This window comes from Oryzias latipes, chromosome 18, assembly GCF_002234675.1.
Source record: "Oryzias latipes chromosome 18, ASM223467v1".
NCBI classification, from domain to species: domain Eukaryota; kingdom Metazoa; phylum Chordata; class Actinopteri; order Beloniformes; family Adrianichthyidae; genus Oryzias; species Oryzias latipes.
Window position 1 is genome coordinate 14,585,664 of NC_019876.2, and position 24,235 is coordinate 14,609,898.

Below are 24,235 nucleotides of genomic sequence, written 5' to 3' on the forward strand. Positions count from 1 at the left end.
ATAAAACATCAGTCCACCCTTTCGATGGCAGGTATGTGTGTAAAGAGAAATGGAAAAAGGTTTCTATATAACAAATATTCAAACTAAAAATTAAACAACGCAAAAAGGTGTATTTAAATCCACAGATGGCTGCGTCAGTGAGTGGAGATTGCTGTGGAGACCTGCATGGCACACCATCATGGCGGGATTTCCCTCCATCTGCTGGTCCAAGTGAAGAGCGCTGACCCAGAACCAGAGACAGTTGCGAAAGTTTGAGATTAGCTTTATGACATTAAGACCTTTGTCTTTCATCTGATCCTGATCTGCTGCCAAAACACTTGATGGGTTTTGGAGTTTTATTCGTTTGGACCTCTTTACTTATGTAACCAACTTAATGTTCCATCTATCTGCAGGCTTGTGTCCAATTATTAGCAGCCAATTAAATCTTAAAATCCACAAATTTAAACTAAAAACACTCGATTTAGATCAAATCGTCTAAAATTTCATGAAAAGCATTTAACCCTTGTGCTATCCTATGACCCTACCCTTACATTGACGTGTTCTCCCTACCATGACAAAGGTGGATAAAGGTGGAAAGATTTCATGTAATCCATGGACACCAGTGAAGATCACAAATCAATGAAGAAAAAAGGTTCAGAGCACTGTCTAGTGGGTCTAGATGACCCAGCTCCCAATGTTAAAGTGCCTAGGATAGCACAAGGGTTAAACGGACGTAACAAGATACTTGTTCTGGTGTATTATATGAGATATTTTACATTTTGAAGTACAAAATTAGCCTTACTCATTGTGATGTTTTTGTGTAGTTTGATTTGTAATTTCTTCACTAACGGTCCTCATTTTCCACATTACATTTATAGTATTTTAATGTTTAACTGATCCAGGTCAGGTTCCTAGATCAAGTAATCTTTTGGCTGCAAGGATTTCTTTTTTAATTTAGAGTAGTGTATTCTGTTAACCTGAGCTGCCCTGATTCAAATCAACTAATCTAATCTAATGAGATGCTTGAACTTATCCACAATTCGTCTATAAAAATTTCCAGAACTTTATCAGTATTAGTTCTCAGAAACGTCCTCCTGTTGCTTAACGAGTTCAACCAAATTAAATCTTTCACTTTAAATAAATAAAGTTTTCACGAAGGACACTAACTCCCGGTTGGGGTGTCATCAGGTTAAAACCACTTTCTGGAACTATACCAGTCTTCCTGAAACGTAGAAGTAACCTCTTCTGTACTTTTATATATTTAAAGTCTTGTGTTGGAGTTCCTCAACAAGTGTTTGTAGATCTGGAGAAAGCTTGTGAAGTGATGGCCAGAGAGGAACTGTGGGGTTGGAGTGACAGAGAAGTACGTTGGAGCAGTGCAGGACATGTTGAAGGGCTGTAAGACAGTGGTGAGGAGGTGGGATTAGATCAGGGATCAGCTCTGAGGCCCTTCCTGTTTGCAATGGTGATGGATAGGCTGACAGATGAGGTCAGACAGGAATCGCCAAGGACTATAATGTTTGCAGATGACATTGTGATTTGTAGTGAGAGCAGAGAACAGGTGGAGGAGAAGCTAAAGAAGTGGAGCGGAATGAAAGTTATCCGGAGCAAGATAGAGTACATGTGTGTGCATGAGAGGAACACAGGGGGGTGTTCCAGAAAGCATGTTTACACTACCCTGACTTTAACCCTGAAGTCTGGCTGAAATCCGCCTGAACTTGCTTACTCTGGGTATGTTGGTTCCAAAAGACAGCGGTACTGAGGAAAAGACAGGAAGGAGAGCTTGAGATAGCAGAGATGAAGATGCTGAGGTTCTCTTTGGGAGTGACCAGAATAAGTGCATAAGATGGACAGTACTGTATATTTTAAAGGTTTAGGAGATAAAGTCAGAGAGGCCAGGCTGAGATGATTCAGACATGTCCAGAAGAGAGACAGAGAATGTATTGGTAGAAGGATGCTGAGTCTAGAGCTGCCAGAACAGAGGTCTAGTGGAAGACCAAAGAGGAGGTTAATGGATGCAATGAACGAAGAGATAAATGTAGCTGATGTTAGAGTAGAGGATGCAGAAAACAGGGTTAGATGGAGGAAGCTCGTTCGCTGTGGCAATCCCTGAAGGGGGAAGCCAAAAGGAAGCAAAGAAGATTGAGTTCCACCACAAATTTTGTTTGCATTGCTGTGGAAAAGCAAATCTATTTAAATGTGGACAAATGAACCGATGACAGGTCTAAACCTGGAAAGACTGACATATTGTAAAAAAGAAAGAAAATGAATTCAAACTTCTATGGAATCATTGTATAAGATTTTTGAAAACATTCCATGTTTAGTACTGACCCAAGCATCTCTGTGAGCCTGTGAGGATATCACACAATTGATGAAACCTTCTTTATGGAATTATTTTTAAATCATAAATTAGATTTAAATGTAACAAAGTTCTTTATTTTTGTTTATTCTTACCATTAATTTTAGTTAGAAATATTTATTTTTATTTATTTATTTATTTATTTTAATGCCCGACTGGGATAATGTTTTAATGTGGTTAGTTTTGAAATCATACTAAAGATAACTTATTTTTTTCTTTATTAGGAATATTTTTATAATGCAAACATAGAGAAAGGATGATTTTTATTTTATTTGATTTTATTTTATGTAAAGAGCCTTTCTTTAAATTAAACTTGTTCACATTATTCGATGAACAACTTCCTGTCTGGGAGCAGGTTGGTAGTGTTGAAAGAGCGCCCCCAGGAGTTGAATGTCTGCTATTACAACCTCCAGAAACAATTCAAGTAAAGCTTGAAACTTGAAAATGCATTGTGCAATTTAGAATTAAACATGAAAAATGTTTTACAATAAGATTTAAATAATTTGAAATAAGATTATTAAAAAAAAAAAAACTTCATTTCTTTATTTAACCCTTGTGCTATCTTGGATGACCCCACCCTTACATTGACGTGTTCTCCCTACCATGACAAAGGTGGATAAAGGTGGAAAGATTTCATGTAATCCATGGACACCAGTGAAGATCACAAATCATTGAAAAAAAAAGGTTCAGAGCACTGTCTAGTGGGTCTAGATGACCCAACTTCCAACGTTAAAGTACCTAGGATAGCACAAGAGTCATAGCTTTAACACAAAATATGTACGTTTGAATAGGCATTTTAATAATAAATCCTAAACTTGCGTTTTTTTCTGATTCCGTGATAAAACTGTCAATTGATATTTGAACATCTGCTTGAACTATGGTTTTTAAAAAACTTGCATGTCACTTAGTTTAAGTTTTATTTTTTAAACAGAATTTGGTTAGATGTTAGACACATTCTATTGTTTTATCCAATTATCATTTCTCTAATTTAAGTGTTTCTAAAAAACCTTTTTAGTCAGTAATAGCATTTTTGAACATGTTTTCAGAAATATGACACAAAAGCGTTTGTTTTTGGCATACTTTCCTTTGAAAACAATAAATTCACAAATGTTTAAACTACAGTTGTTGTATAAATATTGAGGGGGAAAAAACGTTTTCATCCCAAGACAGACTTTTTAAAATAATCTAGAAAAAATAAAGCATAGAGCTTTTATTTTTGTAAAAATTACTTTTAAAAGTTCATTTCATTTACAGACTTCCAATAAATGACAATCATATAGCATGAATATTGGATTTATGTATTTATGCCAAAGGCGTTCCTGTAACGTGTTTGTACACTAGATCAAGAGGTTTAGTGTGATTTACAGAGTGCGAAAATTTGAAACGGTGAGCAACATTTTGGTTAAAACATTTAAAATTCTGTTACTAGAGTAAAGCACATCCTCTTTGGTTGCACAAAAAATCCTCAGTAAAGTTTAAATATTTGCATATAAATGTTTTACTTTTTCTCCTGGACTATAAACCAATGACATGATCTGATTTGCAGAAGTCATAATTAGAAAAAAGCCACAAAGTAGATTTTTAGGTAGATTAGAAATCAATCACTGACTAAGCAGTTTATAAGGTAATGTCTTAAGACTGTAAATAAAGAACTACTCAACCTTCAATGACAAATCAGACAGGTGTATTAAAATTTTTATTTTGTTTTCAAAAACAAACAGATAAAGAGAATGAGATAATGATTCCATTGCTATACAGTGGCAACTTTTAAGTTAATTATTTTGCTTAACATCAACTTCTTCCTCAGCTTGAAACCCTGAATCGCCATCAGACCAAAAAAAAAAAACAAAAAAAACAAACAAGCATCTTCTGGGAGTCCGGATGGCCTGAGCTGAGGTGAAGACAGCGCCAGCACAGAAAGAGAGGAGCTCGTTCAACTCCAGTCTGAGCAGGTAGAAACAAATAAATCTGAAGAAGTTCAAGGCTTTTCAGAACTAAAGAACGTCAGGATGTGTTTCACTTCTGCAGGACTCCCAGTCTCACAACACACAACGGTTCCCCTCATCACAGGTACAGACGAGTAGAAAAATACAAGGAAAACACTGATTTTTTTATATTTTTTTTTAAAGAAATGAGGATCACTTGTGGAAGTAAAGGGAGGGGATCAGAAAGTTCAGCAAACTCCAACCGTGTTGAATGTTGTGATGGGGAAAAAAGAAAGAAAGATGCTTTCTCTTCCAGGTGCACAGACGGCTACCTGACAGTCCCACTGTTTGGATTAAAAAAAAATGCTGCTTGGAAAATCATGTTCACACTAATGTAGTGGGTAAAGTTTGAGGCCCAAAAAAACACAAAAAAAAATCCAGCCTCTATGTTGTGAATAAAAGGCCAACAGGAGGATGAAATGTTTCTCTTAGAAATGGGACAAAAATGATCAAACGAAAGCGGCTTGCTCAAAAAAACAAAAAAAACATTTTTTTCAAAAAGAGAATGATAATTCAAACTACTTCTTATGTTTTTAAACATGAAAAAGATTTTTCTTTTTTTATTATCTTTTTATGAATAAGTCTGAAAACTGCTATTGGACCAGCAGACGATGCTGGTGGGTGTCGTCGTCTTTCAGCTCACTGAAGGGAGAGGCGGCTCATCTATGAAGTCTACTCCAACTCAGGCCTTCTTCCTGCAAACCACTTTCTTTCTCCAAGAACTTTTATTCTTTAAAATAAAGGAAACAGGAAGTGACGAAAGCAGCCAAAAGGTGGAACTAGAGACTCCTCGATAGACACGGTTTTCACTCGTATTGCCTCAAGATCTTGGGTGTTAATGTTCAATAAATACAATCTACTTTCTCAGAAAAGCTGCTGGGAACAAGTAGGACCTTTTCAAGGAGAGACAGAAGCAACCGGCGTCAGAGAACGAGAGAAAGACGGGAAGCGGGAATCCATGTATCCGACCCGCATTGTCCACATCTTTTTTCCTCCACTCAGGGTTCCCAGTTTGTTTAAACATCTCGTGTTAAGAAAAGATTTTCTCAAAAGGCAACCTTTTTTTTTTCCTCTTCAGTTTTAGTCTTTCAGTTCTAACATTTCAGGAGGGGGTCAAGTTGGAAAGCAGAGTCCCCCCCCCCCCCTTCTTGCACGGGGTGAATGATGTCAGATGAGACCTCTGCGGTGCCACCAGTGTGCCGTCCTTCATGTCTGCTCCTCAGCTGCCCTCCCTCCTCCTCCTCCGGGGCACATCAGTTGTTCTCCTCGTCGCTGTCGTCGGGGCTGATGGCCGGGCTGTAGGTGGGGGAGGTGGGGCTGTAGCCGGGGGAGGTGGGGCTGTAGGTGGAGCCTTTGGGACTAGTTGGCGAGTATGTCGGGGATGTGGGGGAGTACTTGGGGGAGGTTGGGGAGTAGGTGGGGGAGGTTGGGGAATACTTGGGGCTGGTGGGGGTGTACGTGGGGGATGTGGGGGAGTAGGTGGGAGACGTGGGGCTGTACTTTGGAGTCGTCGGGGAGTAGGTGGGAGAGGTCGGCGAGTATTTGGGTGACGTTGGGGAGTACTTCGGTGAAGTGGGGGAGTATTTGGGCGAGGTGGGGGTGTACTCGGGAGAGCTCGGGCTGTACGACGGTGAAGTGGGGGTGTATTTGGGCGAGGTGGGCGAGTATGAGGGAGAACTGGGGCTGTATGAGGGGGAGCTGGGCGTGTAGGTGGGCGACTGCGGGGTGTAGCGCGGACTGGAGGGGGAGTAGGATGGAGAAGTGGGGGAATAGGATGGAGAGGTAGGGGAGTAGTTGGGACTGGTTGGGGTGTAGTTAGGAGACGTTGGGGAGTAAGAGGGAGACGTGGGCGAGTAGGAAGGAGACGTTGGGGAGTAGCTGGGCGACGTAGGGGTGTAGTTCGGGGACGTGGGGCTGTAGCTTGGGCTGGTGGGTGAGTACGAAGGAGAGGTGGGGGAGTAGGATGGGGAGGTAGGGGAGTAGGACGGAGATGTGGGGGAGTAAGAGGGTGAGGTGGGGGAATAAGAAGGGGATGTGGGCGAGTAGCTGGGGGATGTGGGGCTGTAGCTCGGCGACGTTGGGCTGTAGCTCGGGGAGGTGGGAGAGTACGAGGGAGACGTTGGAGAGTAGGAGGGGGACGTAGGGGAGTAGGAGGGGGATGTAGGGGAGTAGGAGGGGGACGTGGGCGAGTAGGAAGGAGACGTCGGGGAGTAGCTGGGAGACGTGGGTGAGTAAGAAGGAGAGGTTGGGCTGTAGTTGGGGCTGGTGGGGGAGTAGGAGGGGGAGGTCGGGGAGTAGGATGGGGAGGTCGGGGAGTAGCCGGGGCTCTGAGGGGTGTAGCCTCCTGGGGAACGAGGCTCGTAAGCGGGTGAGGTGGGCGAGTAGTTTGGTGACATCGCTCCGCCTGAAGACAAAAAACAGACTTTTGTGAGAAAAAAAGAAAAAAGAACAGATTTCTGCTAAAACGCTGAGTCATGATTCCAAGAGTTAGTCAGCTTTTATGACAAACGGATCAGAAAATGTTTTATTGTCTCTGCAGCCCCCAGTTTTGTAAAAACACCACCAAAAATGTTCCAGCAGAACCTCGATCACAACTGGAAGCACTGATTTTCGTTAAAATTTCCATCTCCAAAGCCTTTTGCTGTAGTTTACAACGGCTGTTTTGGGTTTCAAGCCGAACAAAGGTGAAACTTTCTTACCAAATTAAAAATTCTCAAATTAAAAACTAAAAGAAAATCTGTTATTTTGCATTAAAAAAAGAAAATTGAATTGAATTTCACTTCAATCAAAATGGTGTTTTCACGTGTTCTTGTAGCGTTTTCCTCATGATGGACAGAAAAAAAATTAGAAATTACATTTCTGAGTATTTCTTTATGTAAATCGTGTGAATGTCGTTGGTAAGGGCATATTTGTCCTTCCTCTGGGCTATCAGCAACGGGGAGGGGGGCGGGGTTACTCCCACAACTCAAACATTTCTAATGAACTTCAGAAACTACGTTCAGGAAAAAGTGACGGTTTTTTGTTTTTTGTCTAAAAACAGCATAAGCATAAGTCGAAGACGACTGGGGCGCTTAGAAAACAGATCAAAAGGTGATTGGAGACTTCAAAGGACAGGATTCACTAAATCCAGCTCTACTCAATGCGGCAGTAATCTTTAACAATTACAGAAATAACAAAAAAAGGTCAAATAAATAAAGACAAAAAAATTAAGATTATTCTCAAAATATTTTATATCTGCTTTATACTTTATATATTTTAATTGTTTACATTTTTAAAAGAATCGTTGCCAAGACTCAAAAGCAGCAAATGAAACGCTACATTTTTGGTTAAAGAAAACGGGTCAAATGTGGATCGTGGTCATCTGGGGTTACTCAGGTGATGGGTGTGGTGATAAAAGGGGCTTTTACCTGGAGATGGGATGTACGGACTGAGCGGCCCCGGGGATCCTGGGGAACCAGGAGTGGGAGACCAGGCGGGGGAGTAACCAGGAGAGAATCCACTGGCGTCCGACGCCGCGCTGGGGGAGAAACCAGCAGCTCCGGGAGTCATGCCGCTTCCTGTTGGGCATAAATCAAAACATGAGCGGAAACGTAAAAAAAGAATAGTGATGATGACAAAAAGCAGGAGGGGGGGTCACGCACCGACACTGGGGGACCAGGCGCCGTAGGCTGGAGTGGCTCCTGTGTTCCAAGGCGTCATGGCAGGAGACATCCCGCTCATGGGGCTCGGCACGGAGCCGAAGAACATTCCAGTGGCTGTGGATTTGAATAAAGGTGAGTTTTTTTCTTTCATGACCGCGGTGTCGTTTCCGTCCTTTTCTTCACTTACGTCCGGCTACGCTGATGCCAGGAATGTTTGTTGGGATCTCCATGCCGTACTTGCACTTCTCTGCATCCAGCAGCAAGTCGAAGCAGCCCGTCCCCGCTGGGGCCAACTGGCCCAGCATGATGTTCTCCGATACGCCCTTCATGGGGTCACACTCGCCGTGGGACGCCGCCTCCATCAGCACATCCACCTAAAGACAAACACGGAGAAAGGTGTAGAAAATGTTTCCAAATTGAAGACTTCCTTCAAACTTGAAGCAAATCTTTTTTTTACCGTTTCCTCAAAGGAACACTTCATGAGCGGTCCCGTGTCCTGCCGGTTGATGCCGTGACGCGTGATGGCCATCAGGTGGCCGCGGCAGGTCATGGTGTCGCAGAGCAGAGCCAAGTGGCGGTAGTTGACGTAGGAACCGTCAAAGGAGATGACGTGGTACAACTCCCTCTCCAGCGCCTTCCGCACGGCCTCGATCCCCAAAACCTGCCGGTGAAGAACGCCTTCGGGTTACAGCCGCGTGGAGGGGATGCCTTCAGAACGCCACGATGCAGCGACGCCAATAGTACCGTAAAGATCTCCACGATGTCGTTGGACGTGGTCCTGACGGGATCCACGTCCTTCTCGCTCAGCACCCTCATGAGGCTCACGCCGTCCGTCTCCAGGATCCACTCCTGCAGGGCCTTGAACTCTCCGTCCTCGGTGATGATGATCTTCTTCTTATTGTCCGTCTGGGGTAAGTGCATGTAGACCTGAAGGGGAAAAGGGGGCAGAACTCCAGTTTTCTTAGCTGCTCCTGACTCAGTGGGAGACGCTGCGGAGGAAATGTCCATCCTGGTACCTTGCTGATCTGCTCGATGCCCTGCAGAGTCATGTCCGTCAGCATGTTGGACTCGATGCACCGCAGAAACACGTCGTCGTCCATTTTGTCCACCACCTCCTCATCCTGGACGAGAACACCCCAAGTACAAGCTTTAATTAGCGTAAAGATCAAAGAAAAAGTTGCTTTTGGTGTTTTGAACGTGTTCTTGTAGCATTTTTAATGATGATGGGGGACTTATGGAAAGAAAATTCAGCTTAAAATTACATTTCTGAGTCTGTCTTTATTCAAATCGTGACACAAACGGCAGTTTGAAAAACAGATTTGTGATGAGGAAAATACGCTGGGCGAGTCACAAGCTCCTCCCCCATCCCACGCAAACACAGGTGTGCGTTTTCCCCGGCTGGATAGCTCCGACGTTGCTCGCCATTTTTGTTGCACTGCTAACGTTAGGTTGGGGGTGTGAGGGGCTGTAAGCTAGAGTGGCGCCGGTTTTTAAAATAATCGTCTATTTTGCTTATAAACAGCCCAGATTGTTGAAACTTCAGGTAAATAGACACTGAACTAGCCGCCATTTTGGGTTTTCCTTGTGGCGAACACGCTCTTCTGAAAGACGGGATCGTAAGGTACATGCTTGTCAAATTTAGTGCTTGTGCCATAAAAACGCACGATTTGTCTAAACTATTAACCAAACCGTCTCCGCTAAGCAAGAGAAGGTGTAAACAGAGAGCTCTCAGCAATGGGGAGAGGAAAGGGGGGCGGCGGGCAGCAGTCCTGCCCACAACTCGGAGGCAACTTTCTGATGAAATTCTGCAGAAACTATGTCTGAGAAAACAACAGAGCCTTTTGTTTTGATTTAGCTAAAAGCTGAATCTTCATAGTTAAGAGACCACTGGAAATGTTTTGACAATAGATCAATCGGAATGGGACTTGAAATCATCTTTATTCACCTCCTGGAACTTGTTTTCATCGCTGTTCATGATTCGGATTCGCAGCACCAGCTTCTCCGCGTTGTCGTCATTAAAAATACAGTTCAGGTCATCCCCAAAACCTTAAAATGAGAAAACGGCGTTATTGGGGCTCCTTTTTTCGTAAAAACAGAGCCGAGTCGGATGATCTACCTGCGTTGATCTTCTCGGCGATTTGCTCCATGGTCAGCTTGCGGTCAGTCATGTGCTTCCTGTCGAGCTCGATGCGCAGCAGCCACGGGGAAATCCGAGTCACGTCGAAGTCGGGCATCTCGTAGTAGACGTTCACCCACTCCTGGTCCTCGGCCACCACCGTGTTCTGCGGGTTCGGGTCGTAGTAGATGGCGGTGTTGGCCGTCACCTACAACAGAGAAAGTGTTAGATGATCAACTTCAAACGCAAAAAACAGAAAGAGTTGATGTGCAGGACTGAAACCACGGCGGCGGCGTCTTCTCTTACTTTGCGCAGCGTGGTGTGTTCCAGTCGGCACAGGATGTCCTTGGCTCTCTCGGCGTCGCGTGCCGCCTGACCCAGCAGGAAGACGGTGAGCGAAGGCGTCTTGGGCCTCTTGGAGATGTTGATCAACTCCTTCAGACGGGGCACACCCAGAGTCACGTTCTTGGCCGACACGCCGGCGTAGTGGAAGGTGTTCAGGGTCATCTGTGTGGCCGGCTCTCCTAAAGACTGGGCGGCGAGCGCGCCGACCATTTCGCCTGGATGGGCCTAAAGGGGAGCCACAGTTTCTCATCATTTTCCCGCCTGCGCTCTGATGTAGTGACTTTACGGAAACAGACGTACGATGGACTGGTTGAACTTGGTCTCGATCTCTCCTAACAGCCAATCGAAAGCTTCCGTGGAGAGGCGGAACTCCTCCGTCATGCGCTTGGAGCAGAGCGTTGAGCGCAGGTGGATGTTGAAGAGCAGGGTGGCGTTCTCCTGAGCCTGTCGACTCAGAGGGTCATCGCCGTTCACAATAATCAGCTTCTTGCTCAGCTCCTGAACCCCTGAGAGCAGAAGACGGAGAAACGCGTGAGGCGTGGAACCACTTTTTATGTCCGGGGTGTTTAATAAGCTTCCGCAGACAGATTTGCTGTGTGTGTTACGCAACAGCTGAGGATTTAATCTGGTGGTTTTACTCGGCGTGTGAGGTCACCTCCAAGCTCCGCCTCCAAAACCAAAAAGGAAACCCAAGAAAATAAATATCAGCGTACCCTCGACCACTCTCAACGGGTTCAGGTCCGTCGGGGTACGAGGGTTAATTCGAAAAATCTTCTGGGCGTTCCAGATCATTCTGGCCAGATTGCACGGCAGCACCACCTGCAGGACAGAAGAGGCATCACACGAGGTGCTGAAATCTGGTCATTTTCCTAACACAGCAGATCCAATTAAACAGAATCCTTTAGAAGACCCACTGATGAAAATTGTGTTTTTAACACTGGATACACTTTTGTGGGATTTTTCTCATGATGGATGACAAATGTAAAGAAAATTGAGATTAAAACTGCATTTCTTTAATTCAAATCATTGAAAAAATATACTTGTTATATAGCAAATATGCTGCTCCTGGAATTGGAATGAAAATATATTTCATATTATATCCTCTTTTTTGCATTTTTAAAATCCCTTTTTTGTTTTAAGATAAAAGCATTTTATGTGGGTTTTTCATTTTGTCAAATAAATGCAAATTGTATTTTTGTGGCATATTTTCTATCTATATCTACATATCTATGTATCTATCGATAGATTGATAGATAGATATAGATATATATATTTAGATAGAAAACTAGGATTAAAATTGCATTTCTAAGTATTTATTTATTCGAATTGTTGTGAATCCGGAGCAGATGAAAATAATCTTTTTTGAATAAAATTATATTTTTGACGCAGAAAACGGCCTACTTCACTACAAGGTGGCGTGTAAACAGAGAACTCTCAGCAATAGGGAGGGGTTGCTCCGCCCACAACTCCAAGGTGAATTTCTGATAAACTGCTGCTGCTCTGCAGAAACTATGTCCTAGAAAATGGCACAGGTTTTTAGATTTTGTATAAAAACAGTTCAAAGCTTAAATACCAATGTGAACACTTTGACAATAGACAAATAGAATATGATGAGAGAGGCCGTCCTTTGGAGCGTTTCTTGTTGAATCTTTTGAGTCTTTATGATGAAGATTCTGCTGAGACGAAGTCCTCTGAACTCAGGTCGACTCACCTTGCTGTCTCCGGTGGGAAAGATGGCTCTGAGGATCTCTCTGTCCTCCTTCATCTTGTCAAACTCCTTCTCCAGCACGCTTTGAACGTGAGCGTTTGTCATCACGTCTTTGACCACGTCCTCCTGCAGGACCCTCCTCAGCGCGCGGTCATTGGTGCAATCAAACTTGAACCTAAGCAGAAGACGAGAGGAGGGGGATGGGTTTCAACCATGAAAAACCGCTGAGGGTTCCCGGGTCCGTGACGGGACCTACTTCTTTTCGAAAGCCTTGTTGGAGGGTTTCAGAGACGCCAGGTTTTGGAACTCCACGTTCTCTCCTGCCAGGCCGTCCTCGCCGTAACGCAGCTGCACCACCTGGTTGATGGAGTTCCGCACGGTGGCATCATATTTCACCATGACAGACTCCATGGATTTGATCAGACGGCGCTGGATATAACCTGGAATTAAGAGCATAGAAATTGCTTTAGGCATCTCAGAGAACGAAAACGACAAGCTGCTGCAGCTCCAGACTCACCGGTCTCAGCCGTCTTGACAGCTGTGTCGATCAGACCCTCTCTGCCTCCCATGGCGTGGAAGAAGAACTCTGTGGGCGTGAGTCCTGCCAGGTAGGAGTTCTCCACAAAGCCTCTGCTCTCGGGACCGTAGTCGTCCTTGATGAAGTGAGGCAGCGTGCGGTGCTTGAAGCCGAAGGGGATCCGCTTACCCTCCACGTTCTGCTGCCCCACCACGGCGATGACCTGCACGAGGAGGGAGGAACGCCATCAGGCCACCGCTACCCAGACTCCACCAGTTGGGTTTGAAGACATTCAGGCAGAAATCGAACCTGCGAGATGTTGATCTTTGATCCTTTGGAGCCGGCTACCACCATGGACTTGAAGTTGTTGTATTCAGACAGCGACTTCTGGGCCGAGGACCCGGTTTTGTCACGGGCGTCGTTGAGGATGCGGTTCACCTGGTTCTCAAAGGTCTGCCTCAGAGTGTTTCCAGGGGTTGGCTCCAGCTCGTTGTTGTGCGCCTTCTCAATGACCTAGAAGGGTAAAAACAGAAAAATAAAGTAAGATTTAATCTTTGGAAGAATCTGGAAAAGTAACCTTTCAGATTTCCTTAGCAACGGACGTTTTGGTTAACCACGCCCACATTCCTAATATGTCCATCTTGAATGTCTATTGTTTTGTCAGTGATTTATGTAATAAATCTACAACTTCAAATTCCCCCCCCCCCCCCCCCCCCTTTGTGGCTTGCCAATAATGCTCGAGGAGCTAGGAGGCGATAGATGGAAATCCCTGAATGTCTAAACTGCACTTGTGGTTGTAGACTTAACCTGGTGGCGTGTGTGAAATTTCACTAAAACAAACGTTTTCTTTCTCTGTGTTCTAGGAAAATGAGAAAAATCAGCAAATCTCACACTTTGCCACATACTGTTCATAAATCCTGTTCATTTTTTGACGCTTACGCCCTCTGTGATGTCATCAAAATTTCATTTTCCCCAGGTACTGGGGCACATTTTGGTGAGTTTTTGATAATGTGGCAGGAGCTAAAGTTTGGCTGAAAGGCGCCGTAAGAAAGAAGAACTGCAAAACTATCTGGTCCTCGTGATCCAGGACGGCTGCAGACCGTCAGTATTCTCACTTCTATCACATCCTGCTTGGCTTTCTTGATTGTGTTCTGGATGTCCAGGTACGTCTTTGCATCAGCGATGGAGTCTCCAATACCGATAGAGTGGCCTATAAATGGAAGACATCGATTCGTAGGATCAGAGCCGATCCACCGCCTGACATTTCTTGAGTTAAGAAGCCATTTTTTTTCCTGATTCCTTACCCTCAATGAGCAGCCAGTTGTTGACCACAGTCTGGATGTTGGAGTAGAAGAGTCTGGTGATGTCGTGGCCCATCTCCAGGTAGGAAATGTGGACCAGGGAGCCGGCTGAAGTTCCTAAAGACTTCTTACAGAGGATCCCCATGATCAGCTCCCCGTTCTCCACGATAACCTTCAGAAAAAGGCCGTTCTCAGATTAGGGCTGTTGTTGTCGTTGTTACCGTCTTCGGCCCATGTGTGAAATGGTCCACGTCGTGTACCTTGGTGTCTCCGGGTGAAATGTGTTTGTAAGGCCCGCTGTCCTCGTCGTCGGGGTGGGTGCTGTGCGTGCGGATCACGTTGATGTGTCCTGGAATGATGAGGCTGAAGATCTGCTTCCCCGTCCACAGAGGCCGCGGCTTGAGGATGGCGGGCTGGGGCATCTTCCCGTCCCAAGTGGAGAGGAACATGAGGAGGTTCATCACTTCCCCCTGCCAGGCGGAACAACGCAGGGGTCAACGGAAGTGAAGACGACTCGCCACCTGCTGTTCCCGCGGCGACAACGCCTTACCCTCTCCAAGAAGACGTCCCTCTTTGTGAATTTGCGCACGGCTGTGAGCGTGTCCTGCACGATACCCATGACCGGCCTGTTTGACTGCGGAGTGACGATCATGCGAGGCACCATGGCGAGCTCCTGGATCTCTGCTCTGGTCTCCAACGACTGAGGCAGGTGGAGGTTCATCTCATCGCCGTCAAAGTCGGCGTTGTACGGGGTGGTGACACTGGATGAAGAGAAGGTGGTGTGACATTTGAGACCATGTGTGCAACTTTGGTTTTACTCTTTAAACCAACAAACACAATCATTATCATGGTCCACAGATTTCCTGGATCGATTTCAGAAAAGGGTTTTATTTGTGAACTTCTTTTTCCCCCTAACATTTGTGCCATTTGTTCTTAAGAAGCGCAATATCAGATCATATCGGCGTAAATATCAGGGAAAAAATCTTTGTTGGGGAGTCCATTTACTTTCTAGTAGTTCTTTTTGACAAACAAAGTTGTTTTTGTTTTTCATCCTGTATTGTGTATTTGTTTAATTAAAAGGGGAAGTTTAAGGTTTTTTTTTCTTTTTTGAGGATATAAAGAAAAACAAACCTTTAAAAAAAAAAAAAAAAAAAACTTCTATTTTTTCACAAAACCAGCAAATGGCTAAAATAATACAGCAGAAAGTCTCAGACTCTTAATTTTTTCCAACTTAAAAAGATGAGAAAAGTTTAATTTTCAATGTATATCCCTTTAACTGTGGGACATAAAATGTAAAGTAATCCAGGATATCGTGTTTAATTTTTAAAGAATTTATTTTTATTAAAAAATCTCTATTGTTTTTTGTTGGATGGTCGGGTCTAACTTTGGTACCTGAGGTTGAGTCGAAATGTGGACCAGGGCAGAATCCGCACTCTGTGCCCCATCATGGACATTTTATGTAGTGTAGGTTGTCGGTTGAAAATAACGATGTCTCCGTCACACATGTGCCTTTCCACCTAAAAAAAACAACAGTTTTTTATCAGAACAATGTCTTTTTAATCCAATAAAAAAAAGTTTCTTGTGAAAAGAAGAAATAAATCTGACCTTGTAGCCAATTTGCAAATGAAGGTCACTTGGTTTGGGATGGAATCGCAGGTCGATTCTGTCTCCGTTGTCCCGAATGATGTATTTGGCGCCCGGATACTGACTGTTGCCTCTCCGTACCAGTTCTTGCAATCTAAAAACAAGAAAACCCATTAGTTTCACCTCATTTGCTCCTTAAACCGCCTCTTTAATTTGTCAGACTTCCTTGCCTGTCAATATTAAAGGGCGTGACTATTTCGGGGAAGGTCATGTTGGCTGCGATGGATCGCGGCACGCCCACTTGGTCGATTTGCAGGTTAGGGTCTGGGGTGATGACAGTTCGAGCTGAGAAGTCCACACGTTTGCCCATCAGGTTTCCTCTCACGCGGCCTTCCTTTCCCTTTAGGCGCTGCTTTATAGATTTCAGAGGCCGGCCAGACTTTTGCATCGCCTGGGAGAGAAAACAGGTTGAAACTAAGCAGCCAAGTGGAACAGAGGCGGTACACCGTATTCTCCCAATGTTAAAGTACCCTTGGTAAGCCTGGCAACTCGTTGTCAACCATGGTGGCGACGTGGAACTGAAGCAGCTTCACGTCTTCAGCAATGACGTGCGCAGCAGCGCCGCTCTGTTCGTTTCGTCTCAGCTGGTTGTTGATCTTGACGATGTCAGCCAGTTTGTGGGTCAAGTCGTCCTTTAGAAAATAAGTTAAGAATCTCAAACGTCACCCCACACAAAGGAACAACAAAAGAAAGATTCCACATGGGTTCATGTCTCAGTACCTGGTTGCGAGCAGACCCCTGCATGACCACGGCAGGCCTCACAGCCAGTGGCGGCACAGGCAGCACGGTCACAATCATCCACTCTGGCCGAGCGAACTTGGGATCCATGCCCAAGATGAGGTCTTCTTCATCCGAGATGCGTTTAAAGATCTCGTGGACGCGCTCTGGACTCAGCAGGATTTTCTTTTCCTGCGAATCCTCGTTGACGTGTTTCCACTCGGCAAAGAGCTCCAAGCCGGAGCGGCGAATGCGAGGCTGGTAGCGTCCACAGCCACCGTGACCCTGTGATACAGATAAGTACCAACAAAGAATGGATTAGATTTCACAGGAACATTTGGAGTTTCATATGAGCTAGTAGTGACAAAGAGGTACCTTCTCCTTGGTAATGTCCTCCTCGGTGTCCTGCTGCTCCACCCCAAACTTGTTGTCCATTTCCTCCCCTCCTTCACAGATGTTTTTGCCTTTGCACAGCTCATAAACATGGGTTAATCGCTTCCTCGGCTGGCCTTTGGATTTTGTCAAAATGTCTTTGATCTTGGGATTATTCTGCAACCAAATGCAAAGATTATATTAGAAGCAAAAACAAAAAAGCCATATTTAAAAGTCAGAGGCTAAACTCTTGCAAAATTTAAATAAAATTATACTTTATTTACTGTAAAAAGCACCTACCGAGTCCACCAACAGCTTGGAGCAGAAGAAGCAGACACACCGGAGAACCTTCATGATCTTTGATATGAACCCGACGTGGAAAACGGGCTTTGCCAATTCTATGTGCCCAAAATGGCCAGGACATTCTGTCATGTTCCCTAAAAACAACAAATATATTATAGTCGCCCCTAAAATCAGGTAAGGAAAAGATCCCTAACCCAACAGGTGATGGGATGCATTCTAAAACCGTACCTGCACATGTCTGACATCTCCCGGAGCGCTCGATCACCCCTTGTCTTGGGTCCATAAGGCCACAGAGTTTAGGACGTCCTCCTTCTGTTGTCTCGGGGTATTTGATCCCCTCAGTGGTGACTGACATCCGTTTCTGAAGAAATACATAACATTTTGATACATTTCTTAATAAATAACACAAATGGGAATAATTGCAATAATTATATATTTATCTGAACTTTTTTTGAGATATCAATGCATTAATCTGTAACCCAAAGGTAGAAATAAAGCTGCTAAATCTAAAATATGTTACATGACTTACAAAAAACAAGTAACTTCAGCACTTCAAATTTTGGTCAATCAAAAGACATGTATTTTCGAATTGTTAAAAAAGCAATAGATTTTATTCGTTTAGAGACCCAACACGTATACATAAACAACAAAACTGCACAAAATAATCGAAATCACGACCTCATGGTGGGCAAATATGTTGCATTACATTGATATACAAGGGGTTTAATTCATGTGATAGCATAAATCATTTAAGAATATGTTGTGCTTAAAGGTTTTTCCCCCGAACTTCCTGCAACATGACAGTTAGCTCTAGCCTGACACGACTAGCTAGGCTAGGCTAGGCTAGGCTAACAAGATTTGCCAGTTGTCAAAAGATACATTTATTGGTTGTTACGGTTACACTACTCAATACATCAGTTAGCTATAGGCCATGTGTTAACCGTGAGTTAATTAATTCATAAAAAACCCAACCCCTTCAAAAAGATAACCTACAAGCTCATCGGGACTGATGATGCCGAATTGTACTCTCTTGATCGTGCGCAGTGGGCATGCGCTGTCGCCGGAGGGCGGTCCGTGCATCCTGTCTATTCAAAGAGACGCGTCCTTCCTCGGCACGCTGCTTTGAGAACAGGAACAGCCTTAAAAAATGCCACCACGACTCCGCTCTGGGCGCCAACGGCGACCGCAAAGTATCCGAAGGCGATGTTCCGGGACCCCTGCTGTCGGATACTTAAAATGCGGGATTTTTTACACTTTGGTCCCACTTGAGCTGAACCTGAACTACTCCCTTCCCCTTTTCCGATCTACACTCCGGAGCGCTTATAGCGCTTCTGAGCGTTGAGGTGCCCAGCTCCCGTTTATATAGACCGAGAGCGTTGCACGGGGTTACATACCCAAAACAGCAGGGACTTTCTCTTCGGAAGGTGGGACATGAAACATAGTAGTATAACGCTCATTGGCCACTCCAGACAGCTATATAAATAATTAATACTGTCGTGCGCACAGCCAATTAAAGAGCACGGTTCTGTCCTCAACGAATCAGAAGTGTGGGCGGGCATTCACTTTATTTTACCGGATTCCTATTGGCTCTACTGACTCAATTTGGGCGGTGCTCAGTGTATTTTGCATGGAGAGTTAAAATATTCAGCTCGGCCTTTTTGGATTGGTCCCTCCTGTTGTTAATATTCAGTGCTGACAATGAGATACCCAATAGCTACGATGAACGCTACCTCATTTGTATAATTTATAGAAAGTCCACCCTTTTTCCGATGTTGCCCGAGCATGGCCGATGTTCCTTTCTACCCTCAGAGCAAAAATAAAAAAATCTCTGTCCCTTCCTTCGTCTCGCTCTGGATCAGCCTGGGCTCTATGAAAAGAGGCTCAGAGTTGAGGCCTGTTAAGGGCTTATAGGAAACCAGGAAATAGCCTAAAACATAACATTTTATTCTCAAAACATGGCACACTGGATTATTTTTAATGAAATTTTTACAGCGGGCGATTTTTTTTGTTTCGGCTTTTGATGCGTTTTTATGATCACTGGGACTCAGCTTAAAGCACCGGACTCGAGTGCAACCCCTCACCAGCTGGTGGACAAGATTGGCAGCTCGCCTCACAGGAAAGTCCGGGAGAAGCCTCAGCTCTTCGTTGAAGACGAATATTTTTTCGGAGGTTGGACTATTACGAATTTCAGATGTCTGGAATAGTTTTTTCTCTGTTAAGAATGATTGACTTGTTGTATTTATTACGTCTTTTTTTGTTTAAAATCGTTTGGATAGTGTTAGGCCATGTTGCGAAAGCAGGCAGAAATGCTAAGGTTTTGGCGGTCGAGTAATACTTAGTAGTACTTTTGTCATTACACAGCGACATAACTTATAACTAAACATGTTATCTTTAAAACAAATATTCAGCTTCTATTTTTAAGTCTACTCTTCTTTTTGCAGATATATTATACTTTATTTGCGCTAGCAATTAATTTAAATAGCTTGGAGTCTTAACAATGTCGATAAATATATTATTTTAAACATTGACTATTATGCCTTTGATTGTAAATTAGCTTAATTGTTTAATGTATTCGAGTTGTTTTATTTATTAACAATAAATAAGGCCTACACTATATCTCGTACTGTCGAGGCCTGACAGCTTAGCTAGCCACGTCGTTAGCCGACATTTTTATCGTGTTTATTTACTTTTGTCTTTATTTGTAAAAAAAAAAAAAAACATTAATATGCTTCAAATATAACAATCTTTTGTTGTTTACATCGACGCAATGGTCAAATTCGTTTGAAAATGTCTATTTTTTAAGGATCGTTGCGAAGGCTGCTGCTATTAGCATCTTCTCCTTTAGCACTCAACATGGCGGCGTTAAGCGGTAGGCTTCTTGTTGTGAACGAAGAAAGATGGAGCCTGGCATTTTTCGGCTTTGGCCCTATCACCTCGACTCAAAAAACCCGTCACATTAGGCCTATTAAACCCACATTAACTTGAGAACATTTAAATTTATTAAAACGTTTTCTGACGTTTTTCATAGCGTCAACGGAAAGTTTAAATGTACGAGCGATTAGTTCATTTGTTTCGTTTCTCTCGGTGTCGAAACTTGGGGCCATTTTGTTAGCTACGTTCATTTCGGGGCTGTTATCCACAAAATAAGGGCTATTGTTTACGTTTGACATCTACAAAAACAGCTGGCAATCTTCTCCATATTTCCCCGTTGGACATCTTTAGGGCGTTCGTAAAGTTAGTCTTAATAAATGGATATAAATCTTGTCAAAAGAAGCAGCTTTTTTGCTGTTATTTTTTTAAAATATATCTCATAAAATGAACCAGGCTACTTATTAATGACAATTCATGTCTATTCACTTTCCACCACCCAAACTATGACTATCAAGGTGAGTTATTGACATAGAGTTATAATGTTTTTATTACATTTCATTGAGATTCTCAAATATGAATTAATAAAAGAATAATCTGAAGCCATTTTTACTTAATCCTTTCTTATTGAATTGTGTATTTTATGTAATTACATAAAATAAATGGTGTCTGTATGAATGTCAGAACATTGTATTGTTCTACAGTCTTTTGTGACAATAAAGACACTAAACAATGATGGTGGTTCATGTGTTTCATCCTCCGGGGATTACACTAGATAAAGGTTTGACAGTGAGAACCACACTTTACTGTTATAATCTGTAAATAATCTTTTTGTTTTCTCTCTAAACAGATTCATTAAAAAAAACCGAGGCTCAGAAATTGGATAAATGTGTCATCTGTAGGTTCTACAGGTACTTAAAGAAGCCTCTGTTTAGCATTATTATAGAAAAGCCGCATGGAAACTAGTGACAGTACATCACTTTGTTCACCATGTGCCATCAGTACACGGTTCCCGATTGGCTAGTTGGCGCCCTCTGGTGGTGTAAAAGGGGATATACTGAAATATTGCACAACTATGCTTTAAATGCCAATCCAGGAAGGCCTTTGGAATACTTTTTGTAGGATATCATGTCTGTTATGAACAGGTTTGGGCTGAATTTGATGATATAACAAGTCAAAGTTGTTTTATTAATTCCCAAAGGTCCACAAAGGTAATACACTCGTTTTTTTAAGTAACATTTCTGAGATAAATATAACCAAATCAAAGCTGGAGTGTAAGTCTTATGTCACAAAAAAATAACAAAGTGATTATGTGCTGTTTTTCTTTTTACTACATTCTTGTAGCATTTTTTTGGACCATAGTTTTTTTTTTTAGAGGGCTTAAGCTTTGTGTCAGATTTCAGCACTAACACTTTTTTTATACTACTACTTATATTAATGCTAATTTCTTTATTAATCGTCTGGTTTACTTAAAAGGGACTTAAAATAATGAAAGCAATGTGTGACCTCAAATGGATTTTCCAAGAAAGAATAGGAAATCTGTAGGGATTTTATACAAAAATGTTTTTTGTTTTTGTTTTATTATAGATATTTTTGTTTGGAGTTGATTCCTAGTGAAAGGACCGATCAGAGGAGGTGAAGATGTGCATATATAGGGGGAGCTGTTGTCTGGGGATGGCAGCCTTGACAGTGAGTGTTTGCTTTCATGGGTTGGAGCGCAGTCAAGAGGAGGAGGAGCGCAGGGAGGTCGGCAAACAAGTGGAAAGAGGAGGAACAAGGCCGGGGTGAGGTAGGAGGAGCAAATGTTTATGTTGTTGGCTAATTTAACTTAGCTTCTGAGGGTGTAGAAGCAGAAAATCCTTATGAAAACTATAAATAAAACCCAAGTATATGACAAATGTGGTCAAAAACTCCATAATTTCCTCAAATATTTGGGTACATTTTAGGCAACCTGAAGTCTGTGACAGGAAGTAAAAAGAATAATGTTTTCTTTTTTTAATAAACTACACACCAAGACTGTTTTGCAATTAAAAGAGGATCCTAAGAGTCCTTTGGAACGGGCCGGATCGCGTCTTTCCACCAGAGAATGTCCTGTTCTTTGGGGTGTTTGTTTTGGCCCACGTCAGCCTCCGCCAAGCATCTTCATTTTTCATTCATCCTTCCCAAACAGCCTTTGATGTGTTCTCAGCTTCTGTCTTTTATTCCAGATTTACTATTCAAGCAGCTCATTTGCAGAAGTAGAAGAAGAAGAAAAAAGGAGGGGGGGGGGGGCAGGAATGTGAAGTGATTTGACACGTGGGAGACACAAGAATTTTCTGGAAGATCTGTGTTTTGTTAAGGTCCTTTCAGCTCCTTTTCCTGGAATTATCTGGGTGCTAAATTAATTGCTCCTTATCCCAACTTGTGCTGCAATCGGCTTAGTGGTAATCTCGGGTTCTCACAGAGCAGCCAGCCCGTCTAGGCAACGCCGCCGCTCCGAGCCGTCCTCTCCTTCCAAGAATTTAACCCCTGACGCTGCTTTTCACTCACATTTACCTCCATTCTTTTTAAATCTCGCAAATCAAACTTTGGTGCCCTTTCCTGTCTCCGTCTTACCTCCTCTAAACCTAAGTGGACACGCGATGTCTCCCGTTTCTCGGTGCGAGGAAATGGTCCTCTGTTTCCTCTGTCATGATGCCAATCCCTGCTAAAATCAGGTTTCTCCTGCCACCTCTTCCTCTGTTTGACTTCCTGTTCTTTTTTTCTTCATCCGTACACTTGCTGGACATCCATGACTCCTTAACCCCTTCACCTATTCAACTCTTTTAACGTTTAACCCTTAGTTATATTTACAATATCGTAGCTTGTTGAGCTAATTTTGTTTTTGTTTAAAAATATTTTAAGATCATTTGGGATTTAGGTAAAATTTTCACAATATCGTTTTAAGGCAAATTTAGACATTCTTCAATTTTCACGCTAATTTGGTATTTAACTATTGTCTTTTTCTTATGCTAGCTCTTTTGCCAATTTAGGACTAGTTTTAAGCTATCCTAGCATTTAGACTTTTTTCAGTTAGATTGCTTTAGCATTTTGAAAAATTATTTGCAGCTATTAAACAAACATTAAGCAAACATCAACTTCTTGAATTACTTTGGAGTCAACAAAATTGCTTTAGTGTTCTTTATTTCCAGTGTTTTTAGTTATTAGCTTAAACATTTTTAGCTCTTAGCTTCAGCATTTTCATCAGCCACACTCAGCTTATATCATTCACATTATCACTGTTATTTATTGGTCTTTAGATCTCATATTTTTTCTTCTGGGAGGTTCTCATCTTGGTGCCCCGTGTATATGGGCGTGCAGCAAAACAGGGATGTTTACTGCGCCCTCAAAAATGCAGGCTGTCTAGAAACCGGAAGCACCATTGCCCTGAAGCGCAGCAGTCCTCAGCCAACATGCAGCCACTTCCTCCTCTTCCTCACGGCTCAGCAGCAGCAGCAGAAAAAAAGAAAACAGCCCTCATGCTTATCAGAGAATTATACACCCCTCCCCTCTGCTGCCGTCCGCCTGAATGGCGCACATACGCAGCAGGCCTTTCAGCCGGCCCTATCTCGCCTTCTCCCATTCTCTGGTGCCCACAGACCCCCCCCCCCCCCCAGTCCAAACGTCCTTCTCCCTGCCAGCACAGCATGCCTAGGTTTGCTGCCTGGAGATGGAGGAGCTAATTAATTTGATTTAGCCCCCCCATCTCCCTTTTAGACAGTGGAAAAAGCAGCCGTCCACGCCACCTTCTCATCTCCTCCACGCCAATCCTGCCACCAACCCCCTCCCAGAGGATTTTCCATCTATCTTCTCAGCTCTCCTTTTTGTTCCCGTCCAAACATCTCTGACGGCGATCATCTGCCTGCAAATCAAACTCAATTTAAATTGAAGCAACAACCCCAAACTCTCGGTTGAGATGTCAAAGTCAGATTTAAGCCTCGTAGTTCCACAGAAGAGCTTCTGTTTGGATGTACGCGAGTGTGGAGACGCTAATGTGATGCCATGTGATGGCGTTTCAGGCCTCCAGAGTTCCTCCTAAGCCTTTCTACCCTCTAAACTTTCCCCTTTTTTCTGCAGGTTTATTACTGAAAAGGGAGTCAACTTTCTGGCTGAACCCCTCATTTATGCTAGTTCTTGAAAATGTCCATTTCTGACCAGAAGCTACCTTTTGTCCTAACCTATTCACTGTTTTAACCTTCGATGCAGTTATGTAAGCTTCATGGCTTCAGGATTATGATAAAACCATTGACTGCATAAGAGAACTGGAGCAAGTGATGTCCATAGAAAATGAATTACTTCTGGCTCCAAACTAAATGAAGTAAATTTAGTCGCTGTTTTTTCATTGTACGGTCACCGCCATGT

The 24,235-nt window shown here is 43.2% G+C and overlaps 1 protein-coding gene across 1 annotated transcript; it reads right to left on the minus strand.

Moving 5' to 3' along the window:
* Positions 1 to 4,019: 4,019 nt before the first annotated feature.
* On the minus strand, positions 4,020 to 18,326 carry polr2a (RNA polymerase II subunit A). Its single transcript, XM_023965809.1, has 29 exons — positions 17,981 to 18,326; positions 17,216 to 17,348; positions 16,985 to 17,121; positions 16,688 to 16,861; positions 16,316 to 16,597; positions 16,066 to 16,227; positions 15,766 to 15,986; positions 15,557 to 15,689; positions 15,344 to 15,468; positions 14,502 to 14,712; positions 14,212 to 14,421; positions 13,955 to 14,123; positions 13,766 to 13,860; positions 12,960 to 13,163; positions 12,651 to 12,873; positions 12,390 to 12,573; positions 12,137 to 12,308; positions 11,139 to 11,244; positions 10,726 to 10,931; positions 10,387 to 10,650; positions 10,081 to 10,288; positions 9,910 to 10,010; positions 8,981 to 9,085; positions 8,709 to 8,891; positions 8,422 to 8,625; positions 8,152 to 8,338; positions 7,965 to 8,078; positions 7,731 to 7,880; positions 4,020 to 6,727 (listed from the first exon to the last, which is right to left on the minus strand). The coding sequence occupies exons 1-29, from the start codon at positions 18,065 to 18,067 to the stop codon at positions 5,577 to 5,579; spliced, it is 5,901 nt and encodes a 1,966-aa protein (XP_023821577.1). The 5' UTR covers positions 18,068 to 18,326; the 3' UTR covers positions 4,020 to 5,576.
* Between the last annotated feature and the right edge of the window lie 5,909 nt (positions 18,327 to 24,235).

Bases quoted from the DNA above. Each gene is read 5' to 3' on its own strand.
- polr2a (XM_023965809.1), bottom strand. From the start codon at position 18,067: ATGCACGGACCGCCCTCCGGCGACAGCGCATGCCCACTGCGCACGATC. The intron at 10,289-10,386 runs GTAAGAGAAGAC...TCTCTGTTGTAG, and splicing joins AACACACCACGCTGCGCAAA to GTGACGGCCAACACCGCCAT. The intron at 8,079-8,151 runs GTAAGTGAAGAA...TCAAATCCACAG, and splicing joins TGGCATCAGCGTAGCCGGAC to CCACTGGAATGTTCTTCGGC.